This window comes from Chanodichthys erythropterus, chromosome 3 (genome assembly GCF_024489055.1).
Source record: "Chanodichthys erythropterus isolate Z2021 chromosome 3, ASM2448905v1, whole genome shotgun sequence".
NCBI lineage: Eukaryota > Metazoa > Chordata > Actinopteri > Cypriniformes > Xenocyprididae > Chanodichthys > Chanodichthys erythropterus.
Window position 1 is genome coordinate 33206606 of NC_090223.1, and position 13650 is coordinate 33220255.

The 13650-nt window shown below is 35.0% G+C and overlaps 2 protein-coding genes across 3 annotated transcripts; one reads left to right on the forward strand and one right to left on the reverse strand.

The window, feature by feature from the left end:
* Positions 1 to 82: 82 nt before the first annotated feature.
* si:ch211-157c3.4 (Lipopolysaccharide-induced tumor necrosis factor-alpha factor homolog-like) lies at positions 83 to 3164 on the reverse strand. 2 transcript variants are annotated; one of them, XM_067373905.1, is made up of 5 exons: positions 3148 to 3164; positions 1611 to 1678; positions 1336 to 1446; positions 770 to 950; positions 83 to 692 (listed from the first exon to the last, which is right to left on the reverse strand). In XM_067373905.1, exons 2-5 carry the CDS (start codon positions 1654 to 1656, stop codon positions 578 to 580), a joined length of 453 nt encoding a protein of 150 aa, XP_067230006.1. In that variant the 5' UTR covers positions 1657 to 1678; positions 3148 to 3164; the 3' UTR covers positions 83 to 577. The 2 variants fall into 2 exon arrangements, with proteins under 2 accessions (XP_067230006.1, XP_067230015.1); XM_067373914.1 differs by having other exon boundaries at positions 1611 to 1681; positions 3148 to 3161.
* A 7964-nt stretch (positions 3165 to 11128) lies between these two features.
* On the forward strand, positions 11129 to 13023 carry LOC137011226 (pentraxin-4). Its single transcript, XM_067373928.1, has 3 exons — positions 11129 to 11219; positions 11302 to 12058; positions 12392 to 13023. Exons 2-3 carry the CDS (start codon positions 11305 to 11307, stop codon positions 13021 to 13023), a joined length of 1386 nt encoding a protein of 461 aa, XP_067230029.1. The 5' UTR covers positions 11129 to 11219; positions 11302 to 11304.
* The last annotated feature ends 627 nt before the right edge of the window (positions 13024 to 13650 follow it).

A 13650-nucleotide genomic window follows, 5' to 3' on the forward strand; every position in this document is an offset into this window, starting at 1 on the left:
TAGATTGTAAAGCTGTGCTAGTGTCACATGTAATATGAAGATTGCAGTGTGTATAAACAACACTGGTTCTGGTATTGCACAGGCTTGTTTTATTATGACAGTTTAGATGTACATATGACATATTTGACATTATTGTAAAGATTCAGAGGCTTTTTACAGAAGTGAAAAATTGCTAAAGTGTTTTTTAAAGCTTGTATTGGTAAAATCTTTAAGTCATTTTGAGGCCCTTTTGTTGAACCACCTTTCTAAATAGTTAAAATTACTGATATTTACATTACAAGATGTAATTGTACTTTGGCAGATCAAAATTTTGGTTCCATGAACACCTCAAACTTGTGAACCCTTAACCCCGAGTCCCTTATAGATATACAATCAAAACCATGAGTATTCATTTGTAATTAAACGACTAAACCAGATGAACACCAAAAGGTTCTTAAGTTACAAACATTGCAAAGCATTAGTTCATACAGGCAAGTCTGTACTAAATGACATCTGTGTTGGTCTGAAAGTGTCCTTCATATAGTGTAAGGTGCAACACAAATCCACGAGTAGTGTTAAAATCGGGGAAGAGGCAGGGTTAGCAGCATCGCTTCTTTTCAATGTGCAGGATCTTATTGCATTTCGGGCATGTGTGATAGACGTCTTTGAAAAACTTGACGAAGAATGGAATCAGACAGCAGCATAAAACAAACCTGGAAGAGAGGAAGACAGTCACAGTTTGTTGGGGCACACATGATGTTTTTATCTGTGAATTCAGATGGACTCTTACCCGCACAGGATGAAGAGTAAGCACATCAACCAGGCGTAAACTCCCACTTTGTAGGTGACGTTGGTTAAGACCTGCTGTTGGCATTGCGTGCAGGTGGCCATTCCTGGATTGCGACCCAGCTCGTATGAATCATAGCTGATGAATTTGTTTTTGGGTTCGGTTGACTGGGACTGGGACTGAACTACAGGAGAAGAATGTGTTTAGTAAGTATTGACTTTTTATGTATGCATTTATCTGGTCTTTATTTACCATTAAACTACAGTAAGTTCTGGTCCAATAATTTTATATCTATATTACATCTTTGGGACTAGACAGCTTTTCCTGATAGGAACACATTGCAAAGTCTTGTAAGTGATTGTGTTTATGTGCTATTCATAAATGAAATAAACAAGGGTTCAGGTTGTGATTGGGACACTTTTGAGATGACTGGAAAAAAAAGTGTCCCAGTCAACCTGAATTCACCCTAATGGAAGTCAGTTTCTGAATATATACATCTAAAATCCTGACATCAAAACTTGGGCAGCTCTTTCTGTGTACCCTTTACAACTAACAGGTAACAGACTCACCAGGTCTGGATGATCCCATTTGGATTTGAGAATCTTTAATAGTAGTGCCCTGTGGGGTGAACGGAGTGTGCACATGGTAGACCTTGACGTCGGAGCCCTTGGCACCCTCTACTGTTAATGTCAAGAGGAAAGATACAGGTAGAACATTAATATTTCCCTTCATATCTATTTCACGTTTTCACATTTGCATCACGTGCACTGGTTGGATTGCTTTTAGTGTTTCAATATGATTATTATAATGATGAGTCATGACCAATGATGACTCGGCAACTTACTTGGTATGACATATGGAGGCGGGTCCCCAGTTCCGTCAGCGCTCATTCTGTCTTTGTCTGAGTTTAAACTGCTGGGACAAAATAAAAAAAGTCTCAAGATGTGATGTTTGCTATGTTTTCAGATGCTAAAGTGTGATGAAATGACATGGCAACTAAAAGGTTTTATGTTTATACATGTTAGGATTGCTTGCTGTTTACCATTTTGAGTAAGTATTAATAACTTGAATTTTCTGTTACTAGTGAGTACAGACTTCAGAAAATGCTTAAAGACGCTGAAATGGGCAGACCACCTTCAAAGATCATCGTTCTTTGAGTTTGAGTTTTTTCATCCCTGACTTTCTCAATGAAATAGCCTGTCCTCCTCAGTTATCATCAATCTATGTGTAGCTGCCTCCCAACTTCATGTTAGCCAGACTTGTTATGCCAAAATGTATAAAATGCAAACATATCAAGTCATGTGCATGGCATTTAATTCCATGATGCTACGGTGTGGTAAACGCCTTAGATAACAAAAAGATAGCAGTTTCTACAAGCCCAGGCACTGATTGATGCAGTTGTCCACCCAAAGACAGAAGCGGAATGTTGCTCTACTACATGTCTGACTGCGGTACTAATACTCAAATAAGCAAATAACCCCTGATGCCTCTCATGGAACACCCGGTTTGTATGCATGTAGTCATAAAACATCCAGAATGTAATTTGTCGTTGTTAATCTCTCAACTCCCAAACAGGATCTTGTCTTCAGATTTTTGTATTTTACTAATTTACCTGAACTTCTCAAACCAAATAGATCTACACTGTGTAAGTACAACAACATGAAATATTCCCACTGAATCTATATTTCAAAGTGGATATGAATGATTGTAAGGTTAATTGGAGTATGTTTTAGGAGTGTATTAGTAGGAGTTGACCTGGAAACGTCAAACAGTCTAAATACCTCAGTTATTTTACAGCTAAAGCACGCAAAATCAAAAAGCACCATTCATTGCTCAGGCCAGCTTTGATCAAAGCATTCGCTTTGCTGTCTTTCTTATTAAATGCATTAAAGCTCTGGCCATTCAGCCATTACAAAGCTTAACATTCAAACAAAAATAAGGCCTCACAGTGTTTAATTTACATGTATTAATTTTGACTTCCATATTTCTTAAAACCAAACCTGTTCTCTGTCTTGTACTATTCTGCACAGTGTTCAAAACTCTGTAATGTTAGCACTTATAGTGCCTTTGTCTCAGTAAGACTAATCACTTGTTGTATTCCTCATTTATAAGTCTTTGGTATAAAAGCGCCTGTAATTGCTCAAGAAAATGACCTTTTTTGATTATAAAATTATCATTCTAATCAACAGCCGCTGAACATTTATACTATCAGTTTTAATTCAATTCAACACAATTCAAGATAAAATTCTGAAAACAATGCCACACTGTTTAATTGGTTTGTTAGTAGTTTTTACTTTAAAATCTTGAACCTTTGCTTAGATCATCATAACTGCCCCACCTAAATCCAGAGGCATGCCAAACTGTACAGAGAGCTCTCTTACCTGTCCTGTTGAGGCTGTTGCTGATAGTTAGACTGAAACCAGTTTCTATGGTGTTTACAAGCTTTTCATAGTCGCTCACCTGCTCCACCCCTGCTGCCTTAGAATACATTAACATATTTTGTCATCTTTTATGAATGTTCTGATGACAGAAACAGGAAGAAGGCTGTATTTTTGGACATATCCATCACTGACTCTGAATAACCAGTTTTGCTGATCGCAGTCAATGGCGGTGTATATGAACGAACATACTAAGACTGACAATGAATGACAAAAAATGAGTGTTGTTTTAACTTAAAAAAGTAAGTTGCCTTAAAATTTTGAGCTCATTGAAATTAAAAATTTGAGTTAATACCATGAAGGCGATTGGTTTAATCAACAGAAAGTCAAAATATTGTTATCTGAACCACATTAATTATCTAAGAAAAACATCTAAAAAACATTGTAATAACAAATCATGACAATCATTTTTTTATAGTGTATTCTGTAAGCAGGTGTTTTGGTTTTCACTTTTCACACATCAAAAAAAGTTCATATCTTACATAGCGACTTCTTTACTGTAACCCTCGCGCTCTGTTTACCGTCTTTGACATCCCAGCCCCCAGTGATTTAATTTAAAATGAACTTGTATCAAGTTGTCAAAAAATTATTTGCAATTATTATTGAATCTGTTAAGAACATTTAAGTCATGTATGTTTATCATTTAAATTTATTTTTAGAAAATTACAGGCAGTTAGCAGAATTGAACTGCTGGACTAATCAGAAAATCTTAGTCTCTTATACCCCAAACAGATACAAAAGTAAGTAACATATTTTGGTAACACTTTATAAGAGCACTGTAAAAAAAAAAAAAAAATTGTTGGTGTAACTTAAAAAAGTAAGTTACCTGGTTGCCTTAAAATTCTTAGTTTATTGACTTTAAAATTTTGAGTTAATACAATGAATGTGATTGGATTAATCAACAGAAACTCAAAATATTATGTTATCTGAACCACATTAATTATTGAAATTGATAACAAATCATGAAAATATTTTTTTTTACAGGGAAGGTTTTACAGCATAATGTTTATTTCTGCATACATTTTAACATTTAAAGTTGTACAAATTAGTTGTGAACAAAAACAAATTAACAATGAACAACAGTATATTTATAAATTAACATTAACCTAGAATAATAATAAAGCTAGTTTGTCATTGTCAGTTCATGACACCTATAAAGCTCATATCTTACATAGCGACTTCTTTACTGTAACCCTCACGCTCTGTTTGCATTAACTGATGTTAACAATTTGAACCTTATTATAAAGTGTTAACTATATTTTCAATAGTTTGATCAATGCCATTACGAGGAAATCTTTTATTATAATGAGTGATTATGAATTTAATGAAAATCATCTAATGTCAACCTGATATGTTAAACAAGGTGTAAAAAAAAGAGGCCTTGGGCTCTCTCAGACCACAAACAGAAGATGTTAAGCAAAACGTTACAGTGGTCTGAAAAATGTGAAAAATCCTTTCTTGAAACTAAGAAACTAGATATTGTTAGCTTCCAGCATAGATATTTATCGTTTTTCAGGCTTTTTCTGTTTTAAAGTGTAAACTCTCAGTCTAATCTGTGGTTGTAGCATGTCACACGCCATCACATCAGCAATAAAACATACTTACAAACAGATTTTGTGAGTGATAAACTTCCCTACAGGGGCTAAGGGTAAAGAAGTCATTAAGATGGATGGGTGAAGGGTATGTTAGCCGCCGGGGAGGGCTTGACTTCATGAGCTCTCCAGGTGTGGCATGCAGGGAGTGGATGAGTCTGTGTTGCTGATATCATGAGAGTGGGCTCGGCTTCTCAGCTGCGTCTTTTTGAGCGACACTCCTTTCACTGCGGTTTAGCTTGTCCGGTAGCATTCCACCTGCCGTCACCAAACATTATCTGTCCCACATACCATGGAAAGGTTGCACACTTTCTGCTGATGATTACCAAAAATTATTATAGAGAGATGTTGAGTTTGTCAGGCCCATAATATTTAGGGTCTGCCAATTTCCTCTGGATGTGCACTGCAAGAGTATGATCTCCGGTTGTTTGTTAACATGCAACTGTACTTTTTATTTATGTGCATTACATATGCTGCTGTTCAAAATTTTGGGGTCAGAAGGATTCTTTTATTCAGCAAGGACGCATTAATTTGATCCAATAATACAGTAAGACATTTGTATTCTGTTTCAAATAAATGCTGCTCTTTTTAAATTTCTATTCAACAAAGAATCCTGAAAAAAAGTATCTCAATTTCCACAAAAATATTAAGCAGCCATTTTCAGTATTGGTAATACACTAAAAAAAAAAAAAAAAAGATTTTTTGATTTAAACAATTTATTTTGATTCAACACCATTGTATCAGGTTTCTGGTTTAAATGTGATTGATTCATGTTAAATTGATGATTACTCTTTGACTTAACTTGATGTTTTCATAGTGGAATAACATGTTTCAATCAAGTAAACCCAACCAGGGGCCCGTTTCAATAAGGAGGTTCAACCAACTCGGAGTTAAAACTTGAACTCTGAGTTGACTTACACTGTGATGGGAAACTCTGAGTTTTCTGTTTCAGAACAGCTGAATTCAGTTAGTTCAGTCGACTCTGTTGAGGTTGACTCGGAGTTAAGCGCGTGCACCACGACTATGAAAAGCCATCATCAATGGAGCCCCGATATTACGATTCACCATGGCAACAGCACATGACAAAAGGACATCCGCATACTTCTGAGTCAATGCAAGTTTAATTCTTATCACTGTTATAATATCAAAGGTGAAAACTGGTAGAATGGTAAGTTATTGAACTAATATTTATTTTCATGGCATCCCACATGCAAAAAAAGAAGAAGAAAAAAATAATGCAGGATTATTTTTTTCTTCTTCTTATTTTTTTTATCGTTATTAAACACTCATTAGGCAACTTCCACTTTTAGAAAAATTTTCTTCATTTTTATTAAAAATAAATGCCTTTCTGATGTGATATGTGATGGGGAAAAGGAGAATAGCGAGCTCGGCAATAAGTGGATTCGAACCCAGTCAATCACATCACAAACTAATTCTCCACACCCAACACACTACACCACTGCAGCCACAAGAACATGTGTCAATTTTAACCTGGTCTGACATTGGTGGGCGGAGCTACTGTAAATTTGCACTTAGTAATACCCAGGTGAAAGAAATGTATACTTGAGTGCATTAAAAAATACTTAAATACAAGCAAGTACATTTGTAGTACATTCTTTATTTTGGTGCTAAATAAAAGTGTCAAAGTTATGCACTATAAATACATTAATTCAATGTATATTTGTACTTCAGTGGTACCTCACTGCACTTGGAAAAGTATACTAAATACCACTACTACTTAAATTGATTTTTAGTTCAATGAAATAAAGTATACTACCACAAAAATATACATTATACATGGGTATACATGTACATTTAAAGGTGTATGAAAGATGGGTTCAACAAGTGGTAACTAAATACATTTTTTAAATACAGAGATTGAGTACACTTAAGATTATCTTAAGAAGTAATGAAGTATAGCTTTAAGTATATTAAGTACAAAATAAGTGCACAGAAATAGAGCACTTTAAGTACATTATGGAAGTGTGTAAGTGTACTAAAATAAAGAGTTTTTTATGGCACTTTTTTTCCCACCTAAGTAGACACTCCCGACACTTTCCGTTTGAATTAAGATTATTTTTATTACCACTCTGGCAGATATTGATAATTTTACTTAAGTAAAATGCACTTAACTTAGATCCCCCAGGAAACAAGACTAAATATCTTATATAATTTTCTTATATAGAATATCCATCTTGATTTAAGAATTTTTAGATATTTGTACTTGAAATAGGATGAAAAATACTCATATTTACAGCATTTTTGCAGTGTGAATGAATGAGTTAACTATTTAAACATCACTTGCACTTTAAAAAAGGGCAGGAGACCGAAGGAAACTATGGGTTTACCAAAGAAAACCTGCTCCTGACCAGGTTAGGTTCACAGAGTAAGTTACCATGGTAACTGACTCTGAGTATAAGTTACCTCTCTTTCAGAAACAGGCTTGACTTAACCTGCTTTCTCAGGTTTGACATACCTCCCATTCTGAAACAGAAAACCCAGAGTTTCCCTCATTTCAGGGTTAACATACTCAGTGTTTTCACTTAACCTCCTTTCTGAAACAGGCCCCAGGACTCAATCAAACAGGATTTTCACTTCCCATCATGCTTTGCAAAGGGGCTGAACTAGGAGTGTAAATGTCGAAATAAAGTGTTATTTTAAGCAGTTTTTAGGAAGATGAGAAAATGGAAAGACTTTTTAATGTTTCCTGTTCTATTATGTTGGTATTTAAAGTTTCTGTTAATTAATAGTTTTAGGGTTACCATCGTGGTGAATTGTTGCACTTGTGCGGATTGAGGACCTGCTAACAATCTTTACAATTACTTTAATAAGAAAGTAATCACTGTGGTAGTGCTCTGGGTTGCATTTCCCAAAAGCATTGTAAGCCTATGTTGATTGTAAAACCATTGCCACCAATGGACTTATGATCAATTTAGGCTTTACAATGTTTTTGGTTAAGGCAATTTAGGATGAATCCAGTATCACATCTAGATTTCTAACACAAAACATCACAAAAGTTATATAAATCACAAAATTGAACAAGAAGAATTAATTGTAAAAATCAATGTATATGAAAACAATTTATTATTTATTGCTTTTTATTTATTTTCCAAAACAATGCAAATTAGTTGGGCTGACACTATTACATTAAGCTGTGCCCAACTATAGTAAATACGTTGAATCAACCTTAATAAATTAAGTTGACCCAACGTAAGTACATTAAATTGGAATAACAGAATTGCATAAAGCTGAAATAAAGCAACTTAATCATGTGGAAATCCTTTCCATGATTTTTTTATGTTCGTTCAAAGAGTTATTTTTTTGAGTGTAATAATAATAATAATAATTATATATATATATATATATATATATATATATATATATAGCTCCAAATCATCATATTAGAATGATTTCTGAAGGATCATGTGACACTGATTGAAGTAATGATGCTAAAAAAATTCAGCTTTAGCATCACAGGAATAAATTACATTTTAAAGTATATTCAAATATAAAACAGTTATTTTAAATTGTAATAATATGTCACAATATTACTGTTTTTACTGTAAAAGCCTTATTTTCCGGGGGGGAAAAAAACAATGCAACAAAAGGTCACAAGATGGGGGAAGGCATTAATATCACGTGAGATGTTTTAAACAATACACGTTCTTAAACCTTTACTTATAGCCTTCAGGCCATTGCATGTCATTTCCTAACATACTACAGCACACTTCATTCAGATTAACAAAGAACATTAATAAGACTCTAAATTCTGAACGGATGAGAAGTGTTCAAAACTGATGTATAAAACCCAACTGTGAACATATATTCTATATTAATACTAACCCTATAGCCTCCAGTTAAGAATGATACACTGTCACTTAGCGTATACAGAATGTATTCTGATTATTGTTCATAACTTCTTGCTGTATGTTTGTGTTTCTATTGCTGTTGCTGCATGTTTATAAAAACAATAAGCCACCTGAGATATGGCTCCAATGGCTTATTGTTTTATTTTAAGTCAGCATGTAATAAATATCCCACCAAACTGGATTTTCAAGATGCGTTCAAGGCTTCATAAAGATATTTTTAAAAACACTAGACTGGATAAATTCAGAAAGTACAATGATTAGTTGTCATTTAAGGGGTCTTTTTGTCTTTAAAGGTCACTTCCTTTATGGAACAGATCCACAGGAGATCATTGGAAGAGCTTGTACTGTAACTTTCGGGAGAGCGATCAGGCATCAAGATGCGGGCATGCAGGGTGTGGCTGCAACTAAGAAATAATTCTAGTAGAACGTCAACAAGAAATAAAGATTAGTGTCTGCAGTTCCCATAAAGCATGATGACAACCAGGGCAAGAACATTCATAATTCACATTCCAACAAGAAAAGTCCACCAGGAAGATCGGCACTCTAAGAAAAGCCAGTAAAAATACGGCCCAAACTACCATGGTAATACGAAGGAATTTTCATTATTGATTTTTCAGATGTTTTCCCATCTTTCTTTTAAATTTTGCATTGCATTGTGCTGTGTTTGAGGGTGAAAGGAAATGTCTGTAAACTGAACAGATAATATGCTGGCAGAAAATTACCAGTACCTTTTACATTTTTTTTCTGTAAAAAATGTGGTGAGTCGTTCGTGGAGTCTGGAAACTATGCAGAGAATATAAGCATGCTTTATGTTTTTTAATTTAAGGGTAAATAATAAACAGTTTTTAAAGAATGCCTTTAGTTTTGCATTTTAAAAATATGAAATATATTCTCTCCAGTACTCACAGAGCAACACTTTCTGCTTTTTTGCCACCTTGATAAATAAATAAATAGTACTATCAAGCTTTCCACATAGTATTACATGTGTTTCAACCAGAACACATTTTCTTTTAGGCATTATTCACTAATGTATTTGTTAATTTATTATTTATAATTGATCAGCACTGAAATATTTCAACCTGGTGTGAAATGAATTTAATGTAAATATGTGAGATGACCCAGATCCTGGTGCTCCAAACTGAGTGGCAAAGCGATCACAGATCCAGATCCAGCTTGGATAATTCTCAGAGAATGTTGTGGCTGTTGGTTGCACAAAGAATGCATCAGTAAAATCTGAAACAATCCATGAGCGCATATCTGAGTGCAGTTTGTTCATTGCTAGGCAACTGTACAACTTCTCAACTGTAGGGGGAACTGAACCTATATGTTTGGTTTTAAATGCTTTAAATTTGTTTTTAAGTTAAATGTTGTAAATCATACCTCAGACAAATATGTGTTTATATGTTGTGTTGTTGTAGATAATTATGTTTGTGTTGTTGTTTTGTACACTTTGTTTTACTTTATACAGACAAATACAGACCTTGAGCACAGAAAAAAATGTAAGAAACACTGTAAAAATAACATTTCATTGTAAAATTTACAGTGAAAAACCGTAAAACTGACATTCCCACAATTCCCTGCGTGACACTTCACATTTGATATATTTTTGTTGAAATAACTGTTTTTTCTTAGTTTTTCTCATTTTTTCTAAATAAGTTAAGTACAATATGGTTTTATGTTACATCTAATGTTGTTAAATTAATGTTTATTGCATTTTTAAAATTCCATGCATGTTACCATGATGGTGTGTGTGTGTGAATGACACTGTGTGCACCTTCTATATATTAGTGTTGTCCTTCTCAGCTCGTGGAAAAGCTGCTTGTGATGAACTTTGATTCATCATGTGACTCTCATCACCACTGTGTTTGGTGACTGTCAGTGTATTATAAAGATACAAAACAGATATTAGTACTTCATTAGGTTGGTAAATTAACATTATATCAGTTAATGAAATATGTTATTTTACCGTAAATTTTACTGGGATTTTTTTTTTTTTTACAGTGTACTGAAATCCAATAAATTAAATATACTTATTTAAAATGTAAAATTCACATGTAACTCTGTAAGTATGTTTACGGTTTGATGTCATTTTTACAGTTTTGTTCTGGTAACCACAGCTGACGGTATTTTTCCGTAGAAACAACGGGATTTTTTTTACAGTGAATGTAAATTGTGATTCCAAATCATATTCCTGCAATCTGTCTTGCAAATATTTATGATTGCCTGTTCACTGTTTGTGCATATGCGTGTTTGCTTAGAGATTTCTGTTTGGGGTCTGTGAAATCCATTTAGTCATTTTTTAGTTTCCCTGTTGTCCACTGCACCAAAGAAAAGGGAAATCTTATTCGGAACATCCAGGGATACGAGGACGTACGCCTACACAAACTGTTAGATTTAGATTTTGTGTAAAGGAGGTAAAGCAACCATGACCAGCAGAAGTGTTTTGTTCCTGGTTATAATCTTCCTGCTGATTCCTCTGACCTGGACACGGAGGGGAGCACCAGCTGAGACATATAAAACCTTAAACCAAAGACTGAGAAGGCTGAATCAGCAGGTGTGTTATGTTTAGTATTTAACATACTGTCTTCAAATATCATATTACATGTATCTGTAACATTTGATTCCTCCAATCCTAGTTCATGAGATTTCAACAGATGACCTTCACTCATCTTCAGAGCATTGCTGAAAACTACAACATTTCAAACAGCATCGACTCTCGATTTCAAGTTTTGAGTCTGCAATTTGAGAGGATCTCCAGAGAGCTCCGTGCATTTAAAGAAACAACAGAGCGCAGTCTGAAGTCCCTCAAATCCTGGACTAAGAGTCTACAGAAAAAGACTAAGAGGCTTGACTCCATTCTGGCCAACATGACAAGAGCTTTGAGGGAGAACAACCATCTCAACCTCAGACAAATCCAAAAACAGAGAACAGTGCTCTCTGACCTGTCCCACAAGATCCAGAACCAGCAAAGTCACATCGGCTCTTTGGAGTCCTTGAGGAATCAGGTTCAACATGGGATGCAGGATCTTCGGGCCTCTCTCAAAAGGCATCAGACCCAGATAATGAAGTTGGAGAGTCAGATGAAAGGGTTGTCTAAGATCATTTCAGCTTCCAAGGCAGGAGTTTTAGATCCCCCCAATTCTGTCAGGAAGCAACAAGGTGTGGTTCTGAGACATGTCCAGCCTAAACTGAAGCCTGAAGAACAAAGAATGAGAGATAGATTGCCAATTTCTGGGCCCACCAAACAACCACAGACACATAAAATAGGACACAGACAACAGCAACCCTGGCAGAGCACTGTACTACCAACAGTTCAGGCTAAAGAGGAACTTTTTCAGCTTCCTCTTCGACACAAAATCCCACATATTCAAGCCCCAAAGGAAGAGGCCAGAAGTAGGTATTTAGAGAACTCTTAGTGGTTTTGTGTCTAAAAATGAAATTGAAAATAATAATTGAAAAAAATGAAAGTTTTCATTCTGACAGATGTTTCAGTTCCCATCTGCTTCATCTGCTTCCCCTCGCCTATATGTAAATGTCTGCTTCCGCTGAAAATTATATATATATATATATATATATATATATATATATATATATATATGGCCATTTTTCCCATTATTACTGTCATAACAACTACAAACACAAAGATCAGATTTCAGATTTTTTATAATTTATGCCAAATTGTAAAATGTCTAATAATATATATTTTTTTTTATCCCATTCTTACAGTTTGCAATGTGGGTTCGATGCTTCTGTTCCCGTCTGCTTCCATTGAAAATTATCTCACCTTCCAGAGGAGATTCCAAACGGGAATACATGAACTCTCTATCTGCACTTGGCTGAAAGTAGATGCAAAGTATGTTGGAACAATTCTTTCTTACGCCACAGAGAACAATGACAATATGCTTGTTCTCTATGGCCGAAATTCTGGCGTACTGGATTTTGTGATTGGAGATCCAGCGTATCGTGGATTATCTTTACAAAATATCCTGGATGGCCGCTGGCACCATTTATGCATCATCTGGTCTTCCATTGAAGGCAGATTTTGGTATTATTCAGACAGTCATCTCGTATCTACTGGATCCAAGTTCCAGAAGGGCTATGAGATCCCTCCTGGGGGCACCGTGGTCCTAGGGCAGGAACAGGATTCGGTTGGAGGGGACTTTGATGAAGCTGAAGCGTTTGTGGGCAGACTGGCTGGCTTTGCGTTTTGGACTAGGACCCTGAGCCCTGGGGAGGTGTCTGGGCTGGCCGCTGGCAAAGGGGTGCCACGAGGAGCAGTGCTCACCCTGGATGATGTAGACCAGATGTTTGGCTCTGTTCAGCACATTACCTGTGAGTGTCTGGAACACTGCATGTAAAGGCACGACAGAATCAGCCAGAAAAACACCTCTGTATACACATTGTTTTTATATTTCCATTTACTTTGGTAAAACAACACTGTTTATTTTCATTGATCATATTTTACACATTTGGTCTTACTAACTTTTGACTATAAACTTTGCTTTAAATAAACGTACATCATATTCTTGTTGGTCTACATTCAGTCAACACAGTATCACAAGGCAACTCGATGTCTTGTTCAGCAAAAATATAAATAAATGAATCAACAAACTTTAATCTGTCAATTTTTTTACAATACAAAAGGAATGCAGCAAATTTAGCAGTAAACAAACCACAAAATATATTCATACTGCCAAGCGCAATGAGTTCCCCAAATCAGCAATACTGTTGAATGTGAAATTATAAAATTTGTAATTTATTTTTATTTTTCATGATTTACAAAACTTAATATATGTTCTAGGGTGAATTAAGGGTGATTGGACATAAGGTCAAATTGAACAGTACAATTATGCAGAGGTTATTTTCTCATCTAATGAGTTGTTTTTTATTTATTTGAGCCTTACTGTGAGACCTTTTTTATTATTTTTTTAATTAATGCCATAAACCAACAATACAATGAGATATATTCTTTCAAAGTAAAAATA

Bases quoted from the DNA above. Each gene is read 5' to 3' on its own strand.
- si:ch211-157c3.4 (XM_067373905.1), bottom strand. From the start codon at position 1,656: ATGAGCGCTGACGGAACTGGGGACCCGCCTCCATATGTCATACCAA. The intron at 1,447-1,610 runs GTAAGTTGCCGA...TGACATTAACAG, and splicing joins GCCTCCATATGTCATACCAA to TAGAGGGTGCCAAGGGCTCC. The intron at 693-769 runs GTAAGAGTCCAT...CCTCTCTTCCAG, and splicing joins TTACTCTTCATCCTGTGCGG to GTTTGTTTTATGCTGCTGTC.
- LOC137011226 (XM_067373928.1), top strand. From the start codon at position 11,305: ATGAGATTTCAACAGATGACCTTCACTCATCTTCAGAGCATTGCTGAA. The intron at 12,059-12,391 runs GTAGGTATTTAG...CCATTCTTACAG, and splicing joins CCCAAAGGAAGAGGCCAGAA to TTTGCAATGTGGGTTCGATG.